This window comes from Salmo salar, chromosome ssa25 (assembly GCF_905237065.1).
Source record: "Salmo salar chromosome ssa25, Ssal_v3.1, whole genome shotgun sequence".
NCBI lineage: Eukaryota > Metazoa > Chordata > Actinopteri > Salmoniformes > Salmonidae > Salmo > Salmo salar.
In genome coordinates this window covers 28,405,143-28,418,906 of record NC_059466.1, presented here as the reverse complement: position 1 = coordinate 28,418,906, position 13,764 = coordinate 28,405,143, and the positions used below count along the sequence as shown (strand labels likewise).

The 13,764-nt window shown below is 39.3% G+C and overlaps 2 protein-coding genes, 1 long non-coding RNA gene and 2 other non-coding genes across 5 annotated transcripts in view; 4 read left to right on the top strand and 1 right to left on the bottom strand.

Moving 5' to 3' along the window:
- LOC106586501 (WD repeat and FYVE domain-containing protein 2) overlaps positions 1–2,692 on the top strand; it is a 40,188-nt gene extending 37,496 nt beyond the window's left edge. The window contains exon 12 of the mRNA XM_014173877.2: positions 28–2,692. Within this exon, the coding sequence (XP_014029352.2) occupies positions 28–57 (30 nt within the window). The 3' untranslated portion in view covers positions 58–2,692. The remainder of the gene's footprint in view (positions 1–27) is intronic.
- Positions 2,693–5,827: 3,135 nt separating this feature from the next.
- On the top strand, positions 5,828–11,628 carry LOC106586500 (uncharacterized). The gene is made up of 3 exons (XR_001324209.2): positions 5,828–6,073; positions 6,445–6,542; positions 9,473–11,628. It is a non-coding gene; the product is annotated as an uncharacterized lncRNA (long non-coding RNA).
- On the bottom strand, positions 7,095–13,164 carry LOC106586499 (dehydrogenase/reductase SDR family member 12). The gene is made up of 10 exons (XM_014173876.2): positions 12,533–13,164; positions 12,125–12,258; positions 11,673–11,755; positions 10,882–10,974; positions 10,590–10,671; positions 10,404–10,465; positions 10,014–10,118; positions 9,776–9,866; positions 9,496–9,633; positions 7,095–9,337 (listed from the first exon to the last, which is right to left on the bottom strand). Exons 1-10 carry the CDS (start codon positions 12,586–12,588, stop codon positions 9,225–9,227), a joined length of 957 nt encoding a protein of 318 aa, XP_014029351.1. The 5' UTR covers positions 12,589–13,164; the 3' UTR covers positions 7,095–9,224.
- Positions 12,939–13,047, top strand: trnal-caa (transfer RNA leucine (anticodon CAA)). The gene is made up of 2 exons: positions 12,939–12,976; positions 13,002–13,047. It is a non-coding gene; the product is annotated as a tRNA-Leu (tRNA).
- A 352-nt stretch (positions 13,165–13,516) lies between the features above and the next one.
- trnal-caa (transfer RNA leucine (anticodon CAA)) lies at positions 13,517–13,626 on the top strand. Its single transcript has 2 exons — positions 13,517–13,554; positions 13,581–13,626. It is a non-coding gene; the product is annotated as a tRNA-Leu (tRNA).
- Positions 13,627–13,764: the final 138 nt, after the last annotated feature.

Below are 13,764 nucleotides of genomic sequence, written 5' to 3'. Positions count from 1 at the left end.
AGCTTATGTGTGTGTGTGAGTCAACAGCTCTGGGACATGACTCCAGTGGTCTCCTGAGGGTCATCGTTGACAGGGAGCGACATGGAGCTCCATCCACCTATCAGGGTAGAGCTTACAGCCTGGTGGCTGTCATCCTGAGAGGAAGAGGGAATGTCAACAAGAACAACCACCACCACAACAACAGCTAAACAACTTACAACAGCAGAGCAACATCCACAGAACCTAGAAACACCAGGCCTTTCTTGCCTGTCCTCGTCCCTCTTGGTGACTAAACGTGAAAAGCTTTACACTGGCTGCATAAATAATTCCCTATATTCTTTGGTTTATTATTATATTTATAACAATAGTTTTGTAGTAAAGGGAACTCAGTTTACCTACTGAACATCAAATACAGCTAGGTGGGCAAATATAAAGCTTATATTGAAGTGCCTTCCTCTTCTTATAGCTTTCCCTCCGGTAAACAGAAAGAATGAACCAATAGTCCTAAAACAAATTGAAGCACGAAATGTACCTGGGTTGTGAATAACAGTTAGATATTTAACTTGTATGTACAGCAACAAGATGGAATACTCTAATATATTCATGAAACTCCAGAAGGTCCCAAAGTTGACCTTATAAGGCTCATTGGATTGACTCTTTGCTTTTAAGCTGCTGTAACATTGTTGCAGTCTGCAGAGGGCAAAATACCACTGTTTCTAGGTGGACCCTGTTTCAGTTGGTGTCAGGAGGGTCATAGCATTATTTAGGGGAATTGAGCTCTTACCCTACGAGGTATGAAGCCTGCTGGTTTCCTGTTGTACCTGATAATTAATTGCAACCACCTGGTGTCCCAGGTCTAAATCAGTCCCTGATTATAGGGGAGCAATGAGGTCCAGAGGTGAATGTGAGGGTACTACTGTATAGCTTCTAGGCTCTCTGAAAGTCATCATACATACACACACAGCTGGTGAACAAGTCTACATATGGTATCTCACTGTCAGGTAATGGTTGACCGCCACAGATGTAGACTTGGAGAAAGAAATGTTTTTCTTTTGTCAATTTTTTATGAATACTGTATTACAAACTGAAGTTGTAGTTTATGCTTGCCAATTGAAATTGTAAATCATAAAGAAGTTCATTACTTTACTTTATTGTAGAGTTATTGAAATGTCACTTACTACACTTTTGACTTTGGTAGTGGACTTAGGGTGGCAAAATTCCAGAAACATTCAATAAATTCCCTGATTTTCCAGAAATCCTGGTTGGTTGTTGGATACCCGATTTCCTGCTTATTCCGGGAATCTTCCAACCGGAATTTCGGGAAAACCAGGGAATTTATTGAAAGTTCCCGAAATGTTGCAGCCTTACTTAAACATGATTCACCACTTGTAGTCTCTTCTAGATTATTTGCACTTCAGTTGTTACGGTTCAATTTCTCAGAGAACAAAATCATAACAAAGCACTTTTTATTGTCCAATACATACACTTACATATGTTGTCTACAGACTCAAATGACACAGGGTTGTAGGCTGAAAAGATTTATTTTCCATTGATGTGAGGGGTATACCAGACTGGTGATCTGTTGTTAGTGGATGTGTGTGTGTCAAATGTATTTGTGTTATGATGAGTTTATTTATTGCTGTGCGTGTGTGTGTTACTGTAGCCTCCAAGTTAGACATCTCTCATGTACTACACACACGTCATCAAGGTCATTATCATTGACTGATAGTGTGGCTATGAATCAGGACATTTGTGTGTATTGATGGTTATGATATGTGTCATATCCTGGATATAACTACAGTTGTTCAAGTTAAGTTCATGCACTGGATTTGTTTTCTAGGCAGAGCCACTATTGTAAAACCACAACAACCTGTCTGCATGTTTATGTTATACAACCATAAATAGCCATGGTAATTTTTCATGAATACTAGCATGTTGATTAATCCGTCACACATATCTTGGGCCTAAGCTAATACATATCTACTGGTGGAGAATGGCTGTATGAGGCTATAATGCTATTTACTGTATTAGTCAATCACTGACTTGAGAATTATACTATTCCTATCCGTTTCCTCATTTAATGACCTCTACAGTTATCATTGTTGGGAGGCAAAAAGGTATGAGTTCCATGTTGATTCATAAACCAAGACTGATTTACAATATCTGAATGACTGCTGATTTGATTTGAAATACGTTTATCGTGTTGTTTTTATGTAGCCTGGATACCAGTGTCTTTCTCTGCTTTCGTCAGCATGTTGTCATTGGCAACACTGATACTAGTGTTGTTAAGTGGATGAACTGTCAGTCTGTCACCTAGGCATACCGGTTTTGTGTGATGCAATATGATTCTCACAGGTTGGTGCTGTACTGTGTGTATGTAACCCAGGGGGGTTATCACAAAGCAGGATCTGGAATCATAAAATCAAGAGCTACAGTATATCTGTTTATCAAAGCAAGGTAGCTAACTCCTTGATCCTGCTCTGTGCCATTTCCCTCAGGTCTTAATGTGCAGTTTGTCCAAGCAGTAGATTGGAGATTTTCTAGTCTTTTAGGATATCATTCCTGCATGTCTCATCCTAGTCCTAAAGCTGATCTGGGTACAGGTCATCTGAGTAGAGATGTGTGCTCATATCATTCCATAATTTTATTTCCCCTTGTTGTACTGCTGCTGATGTACTCATGTTTGTATTTCATAAAATGTATATGAGTGTTACGTACTTTGTTGGAATGAGACCAAGGTGCAGCGTGGGAAGCGTACATCTTTCCTTTATTAGATGAACACCAACAAAATACAAAAACCGAACGTAACGTTCTGCAGGCTTTACAGCAGCTATACAAAAACAAGATCCCACAATCACAGGTGGGGAAAAAGGGCTGCCTAAGTATGATCCCCAATCAGAGACAACGATAAACAGCTGCCTCTGATTGGGAACCATACTAGGCCAACAAAGAAATATAAACATAGATATGCCCACCCAAGTCACACCCTGACCAAACAAAATAGAGAATAAAAAAGGCTCTCTAAGGTCAGGGCGTGACAATGAGGTGACTGAAAGACAGGATGTGTCTTCATGTGAATGCCTAGTATTCATGTAGAGATTCAGCTGAAGTCTTCATTTAAAACAAGTTATTCAGCTCATCAGCTCTCTCCATTGTTCAATCTATCAATCAAGCTTTGTCCAGAAAGTCAATGCAAGGTTATTCAAACAGCAATCACAATGAGTTACAAATCGTCAAACAAATTTGCTGACGAGATGTTTGAAGAGAAAAAAACAATGGTATTGGAGCTAAAGTTTTACTGTAGTCCTCTAACAGAAAAGTACAAAACATAAAGAATTTTATTTTTATTCTAATCTAAGAGTGTCGGTTATTATCTATTTTATTTATTTAACCTTTATTTAACTAGGCAAGTCCGTTAAGAACAAATTATTTTTTACAATGATGGCCTTGCAGAAGACAAAAGGAATCCAGCGGGGACGGGGCCTGGGATTTGTTTTTTAAATGAATACAAAAATATATATAGGAGAGCTCTTCTTTGTCTACACCCATTCAGCATCGTTCACACCCTCTTAAAGCTTTAGCCTCACCCATGTCTTTAACGGTTGATCCGGGCGTTCTGTCCTAACACAGCAGTCAAGCACCAAAGCTAACTGGTTTACTATTTAACTTCATATGGAGGAACAGGGTTGGGGAGTAACGGATTAAATGTAATATTGAATTCAGATTACATATACTTTTGAAAAACTAGATTACTTCGAGGATTACTTTTGAATTCATTAAGGATGTTTGCGAAAAAAAATCTTTGAAACTTCTCTGTTTTCTCAATGACATTCAAATCAGCATTTTAAAAAAGCGCAAATTTAAGTTTGTTCCACCTGAGTGAGTCTGAAAACAAGTCAGAGACCCCTATGATGACACATGATGGATCGTGGGAAAAGAGCAGGAATAGGTTTATGTAGGCTAAAGTCCAAGCTATGTCTTCCAATGGTGCGACTGCTGTCAGCATCCAAAGATTATCCAACTTGAATAAACGCTTGGAAGTAAAGATGACAGCAGTGGTGTAGTCTATGGCGATACGGATATAACGTATTATTGATATCTCCATTGCGCATTGATGTGGTACACTGCTTCTCTCTCATTTAGCTATTTGCGCCTTACTAATTGTGGTTGGACACATGCTCAAACTTGCACTTTTGATAGACTTGAAGGGGCAATATGTAGTTGCTACATCCATTTTTGGACATATCCAAAAGAATCCATTGATTCTTGAAGAATATAACTTATAAATGCCTCATGAGCTTAGTTCAACTGTCACACTCAACCAGAACCCAAAATATAAGCTTTTTTTACTCCAATGTTTGTAAACATTGTAAATGTAAACAAACACTGTATAGCCTCAAAATGATTAAAACAATACTTTTTATATCATGGATGGTCAGTCCTTGCATCCATAGCTGTCAATTAATTTGAGAGTGGTTACATTTCTCCAGGCCCACCCCTCAGCAAAACAGAGGCGGGGCGTTCATTTTGTTATTGTTTCATTTGTGGATTTGCCCTTTAAACAGCTGCATATTATCAAGATATCAAAGTGTCACCAACAAAAAGGTAAACAATAGGTCTATAGCAAATGCAGCATATGGCATTCATTTTTCACATGTAAATAGTAGTGCTCAAAGCATGCCATTCCATGAGCACAGCGTTTATTTTTCAACTCGAATCAATGAGCCATTTTTGTATTCTTCTAATGCCTCCTAAGGGGAAAGTAAACTAAAAGTAATGGAATGTAGTCAGATTACATTACTGAGTTTGGGTAATCCAAAAGTTACGCTACTGATTACAATTTTGCACAAAACTATTTAGGAAATAAGGATTGCATTTGGAATATAATCCTTCATTTCATTTTCAAAACAGATTGGTGGTCTAGAGTTCTTACTCAAATGCAACGTTGATGTGAGTAAGATCCCTATTAGGCTTGCTAACTTTCATAAACAAGTACTTCTAACTTGGAACCTCATGTACAACAATAATTTCCTGTTTGACAACAGTATTATCTGGGTTAAAACATTATTGAATAACGATGGACAACTATATGATTATCCAGAAATCATGAGAACACACAATGTTACATTCACTCCTGAGGAGTTTCAAATAGTTGTTAGAGCTGTCCCTAAAGGTGCTATTCTTCTTTTAGGAGAATATAACAGTACTCCAAGTTCAACTGTTGAGGATTTTGTAGCCTCAATACAGCTAGAAGGAGATGACATTTTAAACTATAAATGTAATAACATGTATGTAAGAAAACTATATCAAGATGTTACTATTCCCTCTGCTAGAATATACTGGAATACAGACCTATGACAAGTAAACTGGAACAAAGTATCGTTGTTGTCTGGCAAATATTGCATATCTAATAAGATGAAAGAAGTATCATACAAACTCATTCATAGAATCTACCCTGTAAAGACATTTATTATACACAGATTTAAAATAGCTATCGATAACAAATGTGTATTTTGTGGTTGTGACCCAGAGACTCGACCATTTATTTTGGGACTGTTATTATGTCAGAAGATTTTGGAATGAGAATATTTTATATTTTAAAAGAAACTAGTATTAATGTTAATTTCAAAGACTGATATTATGTTTTATTTTGATCCAAATGATATGGACGATTTAACTTTCATTGTTAATTTGTTTAGTTTTCATGGCAGATTCTTTATCCATAAAATAAAGTGGGCGGAGAAGATAATTTAAATATTACTTTGAAATTATCTTTAAGTGTAAAAAAATATATAAAAAATAAGAAGCTAACTGGCTTACGTTGGCTAGCTTGCTAGCTTCTTCCAGACACAAACGAGAGAACAGCTCACTGACCATTTTACTTGCCCTAACAGATCTGGCTAGGCTGTTTTTATGTCATCCAGGGCGTTGGTGACTGCAACTGTGCTGCTGGCAACAATTTACGCTTTTTTCCAACGTTTACTGACACCGCATATAGGGTGTTGAGCATAAATTCGTCAAATATTCTGCGCTCTGGCACACACAGACGAAAGTGCTCTGAAATCGGAGTAGATAGCCAGAGCGAATTTACGAGGTATGTATATCAACAGTTGTCGAAATGACATTCTACTGAAATCTTTACTTGTATAGTGGAGTCTTTTTTTGTTAAGACATGTAGCTAGCTAGCTAGGTAAACAATTAACCATAATCCCAACTCATGACGTTACTACCCTGCATAAATCTGCAGGTAGCTAACCAACCAGGTTCAGTGTTAGCTAGCTAACATTCGGCTATAACTAGCAAAGCAAATGGCTCTGAGATACGAATAATAAGATCATACCTGTAACGTTAGCTAGCTAAAAGTATTAACATGAAATGAAAACAACTTTGTCTAAATTAGAAACGTGTAATATGTTGAACTGATGTGATGTTGAAAGTTAAACATACAGTGTGTTGTGGTTCCAGACTGAAGATGCACTGAAGGAATACCTGGAAAGAAAGGCCAGCATTGGCCAAACCATCCTGTAAGCAGACCAGTCCCTCACTGAAGCAGAGAGCAGAAGGTGATATAATAGATATAACTCAAATCTGCCAAATCAGTGTGCTAAAATCCAAATGACAATACACATTTACCCCCACCCGCATGTACATACTGTATTACCTCAATTACCTCGTACCCCCTGCACATTCACTCGATTCTGGTACTCCTTGTATATCGCCTCATTGTTTTTAATTGTGTTACTATTTCCTTTTTAGTAAGCAAATATTTGTATTTTTAAACTCTGCATTGTTGGGAATGGGCCTCTAAGTGGGCCTCTCTACTGGGGCAACAGTGTAGCCTAGTGGTTAGAGCATTGGACTAGTAACCGAAAGGTTGCAAGTTTGAATCCCCGAGCTGACAAGGTACAAATCTGTCGTTCTGCCCCTGAACAAGGCACTGTTCCTAGGCCGTCATTGAAAATAAGAATTTGTTCTTAACTGACTTGCCTTGTAAAATAAAGGTAAAAAATAAAATAAAAAATACTAGAGGTCGACCGATTAATCAGCATGGGCGAAAAAAATATATATACACCTATGTTTTATAAGTAATTTGCATGATAAATCATGACAAAATCAAGCTTTTAGAAGGCATGCTGAAAATATAAGAGAAATATTTATTGGTGCCTTTTATTTATTATTTAATGGACCGGACATTCTACACTAGTGTGTACAGTGGTATGTTAATAAAAAGATCAATAATAGCCTTGACTTTATTTGTGCTCTTAATAAAACACATTTCTGCTCACAGGTCCTGGTTTGATTAACAAGGATAAAATAATTTTAAAGAAAGTATGTCAACTTTCTAAACCACGTAAAACAAGACAAACAACATGTAGCTTTAAGAACAGTATCTCAATGATTCTCTGGACAAGTCAAATATAAAGACTGACTGTTTGTTCTGGTTGTACTGTAAACTAACAATAACAGAATACAAAACAGTTGTAATGACACTATTACCGCTGACAACAGCCAGAAGCACCTTTGAACATGAGCCCTTGTTAAAACCTGATGAAAACCTGTGTGTATATGACCAATAAAATTTGATTTGATTTTGTAAAAATGCTGTGGACAGTATACACTGCTAAATCTGAGTAAAACATGATTTATTCATCCATCAACCTAAACCAGCTGCCAGGCTAGAGCACATTCTGAAACGGAAGGTCCAGTTTCCATAGAAGTTCTGACGTAATCACTATGTACTGTATTAGTACTGAACTGTACGTAGTATGCAACATTCAAGCTAATGGAAAAGCCTTTGTAGAATAATTTTAGAGGAAAGTAGTATGGTGTAAAAAGTTATGAAGCGTCAGAAGACACCAAACTAGAGGTCTTCACGGATCCCCCTGTACCCGAATTCCTGATACCCGGGTCCAGATCCAGAATTCTAAATAATGTCACGGGTCTGGGTTGGATCTGATTGTCACTGGTCTCGGGTATGTGTAATGTTAACTGACTTGTCCAGAATGACCATAGAGATCTGAACGCGACTGCTGCAGTAGAGAGAAATTGTATAATTTATGCAGCTGCTCTTTCCTCTTCCGGAGAGTGGCGCGTGTAGCTTGTTGTTGGCCAGTCATAAGTCATCAAAGTGGCAATAGGCTATAGTCATAGAGCCTCCGTGTGGGGCAAAAGTTAGGAGACAGCTAATCAATGGAAGATGGAATTAAAAGTTAAGAGGAGAATGATAGGCTACAACGACGAAGAGCCCACAGGTAGGCTGCTACTTTATATTCTGAATGGAGCAGTGGAGGCTGCTTAGGGGAGAAGGGCTCATAATAATGATGGAATGGCATCAAACACCTGGAAACCATGTGTTCAGTTGCGGATTTAGGCATAGGCGACATGGCCAGCATCTTGCCGGGGCGGCCGCACAATTTTATTTTAATAATAATAATCCGAATGGTGACATTGGCCCGATCGGTTTTCTATCGCGCATTTGCACATCACGTCAGTGATATCATGTCACCGTGTCGGAGTGGGCGCCCTGATTCTAGTTTGTGAGCTAGGCAGGCAACTCCCTGCGAAGGTTTCACACTCAGAAGTACAAGATGGGGAGGGGGCGGAGGTAGGTTGACCCCAGGTCTTCCCACTGGAAGCCCGACGTAGGGGGAGCGGGGGAATCTATCAAATAGCGCACCTCTAACTTTGTACAGTACTAATACAACTAGTTGTGCAATTTAGTTTGTGTGTTTCTTGTTTGAAGTGCAATAATCTGGTTCTCTTCTTTATAAGTGTGTTGTGTATTTGTGTGATATAGGATTTGTGCAATTTTAGTTTTATTTGTGTTTTTGCTTCGGTTAATAAAGTAGCTTAAAAATGGACTTTTCTGCTGCTTGTCTTACTCGGAACGGACCGGGTCTGGATCGGACCAGACCAGGTCTATACGGAACGGGTCTAGTTGTCCACGGGTCCTTTCGGAACAGGCCTCTTTTTTTTTTTTTAAACAAACTTATGCATATCAGGTCTGGATGGGAAAGCCCCAGGTCCATTTCAGAATGACCAGTGAAGGCCTCTACCCCAAACATGAGCCATTTAAATGTTCTGTGTGGCTACACAGATCATCATCATAAATACAAAATGGTTGTAAAAATATTAACGCTATGTCCGCTTTATACAGTGCATATCTATAATGAGGAGTGTTTATCAACGGACACATGGGCTTGAGGGTCTGTCTGTTCATAACCTTTTGACCGCTGTAGGAGAGGTCAAGGTTTGAACTTGTGTGCGAGCTGCTCCAGTATTGCCTGCAGTTTCTCCTCATCGGCTGGAGAGGACCTGGATGAAGCCAGCGGAAGGTGTGTGGGCACCGCCATTCGGTCTGGGGCATTATGGGAAAGAAAATAGAGGAGCAGATGTAAGAGATCGCACGACGGTATCTGAACAGCTAGGATGTATCTATCAAGGAGGCATTTCTAAGCAAAAATCCCCCCTCCCCTTCCTGTTCCACCCTCAGCTCTCTCCATCCTGGTGTCTCACCCTGGAAGAAGAGTCCACTTGGCTGCTTGGAGGCCACTGCTGAGACAGCCAGCCACACCACCGTGTCGGCCCCCATGGACTCCGTACGCAGCTTGTTCTTCATCTTAGCATGGAAGTCAGGCATGGACAACTGGACAGCTACAGGGAACACAGAGACACAGATACATTAGCAAGTCAACAGATGCAGGGAGTTTTTCCAACACAGAATAATCATTAAGAAATGCATGGAGGCTTGTACTGATGAATATTTGTCTAGATTTCTGACTTTAGATAAGTGTACCTGGAGTATCAGCCCAGCCAGGGTGCATTGATGAAAAGTGGATCTCTTTATGCTGGGACGCCCATCTCTCGGTCAGTATCACCTGTTGTCTCTGTCACCACAACACACAGCACATCACTTTCACAGAGAATATAACAGAACTGTAACATACTTTTTTACAGATTTATTTTGTGGTCATAGGCTAGATAATGCATTTGCTCAGGGGTGAGTGGGTAGTAGAGCTGCACCATATCCTAACTTTATTCTGAGCGTAGGCCATAGTGCCGTCGAACATCCCCTTTTCAGACTGCAGGTCGTCTACTTTCATCTTCTGGACCAGCATGCCCCCTGAAGACACTGTGATCTGGAGGAGAGGGGTGATTATCATCATGACAATATGGGCTGTTAGACTGCTAGACAGATGGAACATGTCCTTTTGTTGTTTTTGTAATATGTAATAGATTCCTTTGATGCATTTGTTCAGACACACTAGGCCCTCTGCTGGTCAATTAGACATTAATACAAGCGCAAACAAACACAGAACTAATGGCAAACACAGAACTAAAGGCCATACAAGAGCCACTTTTCAAACTTTTCTCATTTCATTGATTGGGCCAATGTCATCTGTCTAAGGCAGGACATTACTCACCACTCGTGGGTCCTGTGCCTGTTTCAGGGCTGGTATCAACGCTGTGGTTAGGATGAAGGTACCTAACCAAGTGAACAGTAATGATGAGGAAGAACATTGTGAGAAAACATATCAACCTATATAGGTAAGTGGTGTGCATTGTTTCCAATGAGACGTGACTACTGCCCTTGGGTTGATCTTACTTACCGAGAGTGTTAGTAGCAAAGTTCTTCTCTACACCTTCCTCTGTCAGCTCTTTCTGGTTTACCATACACCCTGCATTGTTGATCTGGGGAAGAAAGAATCATAATTAATAAACTTGTATTGAATTAATTCAATGAATCTAATCACTCATGTGGAATCATACCCAATCACTCATATTGAATCATTCATATATCATCCTATTCAAACTAGCAGCCCATCAACCCTTTAATCTATTCAATGGACTAACCCATGTGTGGGGCTTGGAGATGATTCACCCACCTAACAGATACCTTACCAGTACATGAATGCTGTTGCTTTTTGAGAAGCTCTCTGCAAACTCCCACACTTGTCTTGCACTGGACATGTCAACGATGTGAACATGGACATTCTGCAGAGACAAAGAAAATGTAAATGAAAAAGAAACCACATAGAAGCACATTAAGTGCTTCTACATCTGCATTGCTTGCGGTTTGGGGTTTTAAGCTGGGTTTCTGTACAGCACTTTAAGATATCAGCTGATGTAAGAAGGGCTATATAAATATATAAATACATTTGATTTGATTTGATTCTGAACTATTACGCTGGCAGTTGGAAAGATTGATTACAGTATTCAAATTGGATCACAAAGAAGCCAAACATGGAATTTTGGGAGTGTGAGCCGGGGACTTGAGTATAGACACAGCAGTGTTACTTTTCTACCAAACCAGAGGCGTAACAACCCCCAGACATGATTGTGCAGGAACTATCAAACCATCCTCTGTTTCTGTTTGACTAAGTGCTTGTCCACAATAATCAGTCTAAGCAAGGCAAGAAGCAGATCATCTCATCTGTAAATCACCTCAACTTCCACCCAACTGGGCATAAAAGATCCTTATCATTGTTAGATTAGCCAAACTAATCTGTGCAGCACCTAACTCATGATGACCCCATGAATATGCCACATTGTGACCCCATGAACAAAGCTGATCACAATTTACTCAATGGCTTGCTCTTCATCATTCACCAGACCTTTGCTGGGCATGAATAAACATGTGTGGTGTTATTTTCTGTACTGATTCCTTCTTTGTGTCGTTCAGTCCTCGTTACCTGGTTTTTACTATGTTCCACTATCTCCTCTTTCGCCTCCTGTGCCCGTTCCTTGTTACGACACACCAGGTGGACAATCCCTCCTGCAATAAAACCATAACCGTATATCAAACACTGGGTAAACTATAGTGACCTCAAAGAACCCCTTCACGCAACTAATGATCAGCCACCTGAGGAGTTGAACACCATATTGTCCTCATGATTGGTCTGTGAGTCTGTCTATATAAACCTCTATGAGACCTCACCTTGAGGTTAGTTGCCATCTGGCCCACCTACTAGCACTCACTCATAAATCTACTGTTAATCAACTAGCCTTTCACTCACTGTAATGGAATCTAAAAATGTGTACAAACAATGGTCAACAGTTATATTAGATTAGTGGCGTACATTTCAAGGTGAAAACCATATTCATTGTTGTTTTAAACACTCATAGGACATTGACTTTGCCTTACCTCTTTTGGCTATTTCATGGGCTGTAGCTTTTCCAATGCCGCTGTTGGCCCCAGTGATTACAAAAGACCTGCCACTCAGGTTCACGTCCAGGTCCCCAGTATTAAACTGCTTAGCTGCTGCTTCATATCCGCTTCTGTTGATCAAAAGAAAAAGACATCTCAACATAAGGTTAATGGTGATTAAGGAACTGAGATAAAATAAAGCAAACACATGTTTAAAAAGGCAACGTAAAGGCAGTTATATTGAGGTTGTCAGCATAGTAATTGTATGACTACTAACAAATACATGGATTCTTTAGTAACATCAATATGTACTGTGAAGGCATGTGCGCGTGTTAGTCATTCAAACCTATAAAATTCCAACCTTCTATTTTTGTGCAACACTAGCTAGCAAAAACCGATACTCACTTTGTGTATTCTTGAAGTCCTTTTACGAACCAAACGGCGTTTCTGTAAAACGACATCTTTAGGAAGCTAGCTGCTTTAGCTGGATAATTATTTTAAGTAGAGTTATATAGCTACTGTAACATTGTATAACAACACTAGACAAAACACGCCTCTTTTTACATTTCATAAGAATGACTCGTTACTTCGTCCAACGCGGGTGGGGCAAACAGTCACATGGGGTAACGCACACCTCTGTCTTTAGTTAAATACAGCTAAAATAACAAATGTGTAAATACTGGTAAGTGTTTAGTCAACAGTAAACTGTGTAGCGAACATAGAACCCCAACAAATCTAATTATTACCTAACTTGTAAAATGGCTGCTATATTTATCTTTATAAGTAATATTGCTCTCTTCAAAGTTCAGTTGTCAGGATGGCCGAGTGGTCTAAGGCGCCAGACTCAAGGTTCAACCTTCCATAGTAATGGGGTTTCTGGTCTCCGAATGGAGGCGTGGGTTCAAATCCCACTTCTGACAGTCTTTTTTTTTCGGGGACAAAATTAGTAAAAAACAGTAACCAACGACAATTTATCAACCCTTAAGAGCAAAGCCGATAAAGTGCCATATCTTGTACAATGTTGATTTTAAACTAAGCTCAACCACTGACAATGCATACATCATACCAAATAAAATGTTTTTCTACAACTTAAGTTATTATAATATATTATTACTTCATTTCCAGTGTATATGTTACATGTATGTTTGCAATAACACTAGTAGTACGATATCTAGCTAACGGTAGCTATTTCCAAACAAAATGCTAACTAGCCAGCTAGATTTGCTAACAAAAAGGAAATGGTTAGCTAGCGATATCGTAAGGTTCACGTTTTTTGGCTGTGAAAAGCTACTGTAGCTATCATGAAAATGAGTATCTTTAAGAAATTATCTCGATAATCACTCATCGTTGAATGAATAGATGCTCTGTTTTCTCTCACTTATCTGAGTTGTCAGGATGGCCGAGCGGTCTAAGGCGCCAGACTCAAGGTGAAAATCCTTCCTGGAAAGGGGCATTCTGGTCTCTGCATGGAGGCGTGGGTTCGAATCCCACTTCTGACAATACTTTTTGACCTTTCATCCTTCAATATAGGCTAGTAGGTGAGTATATACATGTCTTATTGTGATAGTTACAAGATAATGTCAATTGTAAAGTGGATGATATTTCAAAGCTTGATATTAGGGCATGTCAACTGGGGT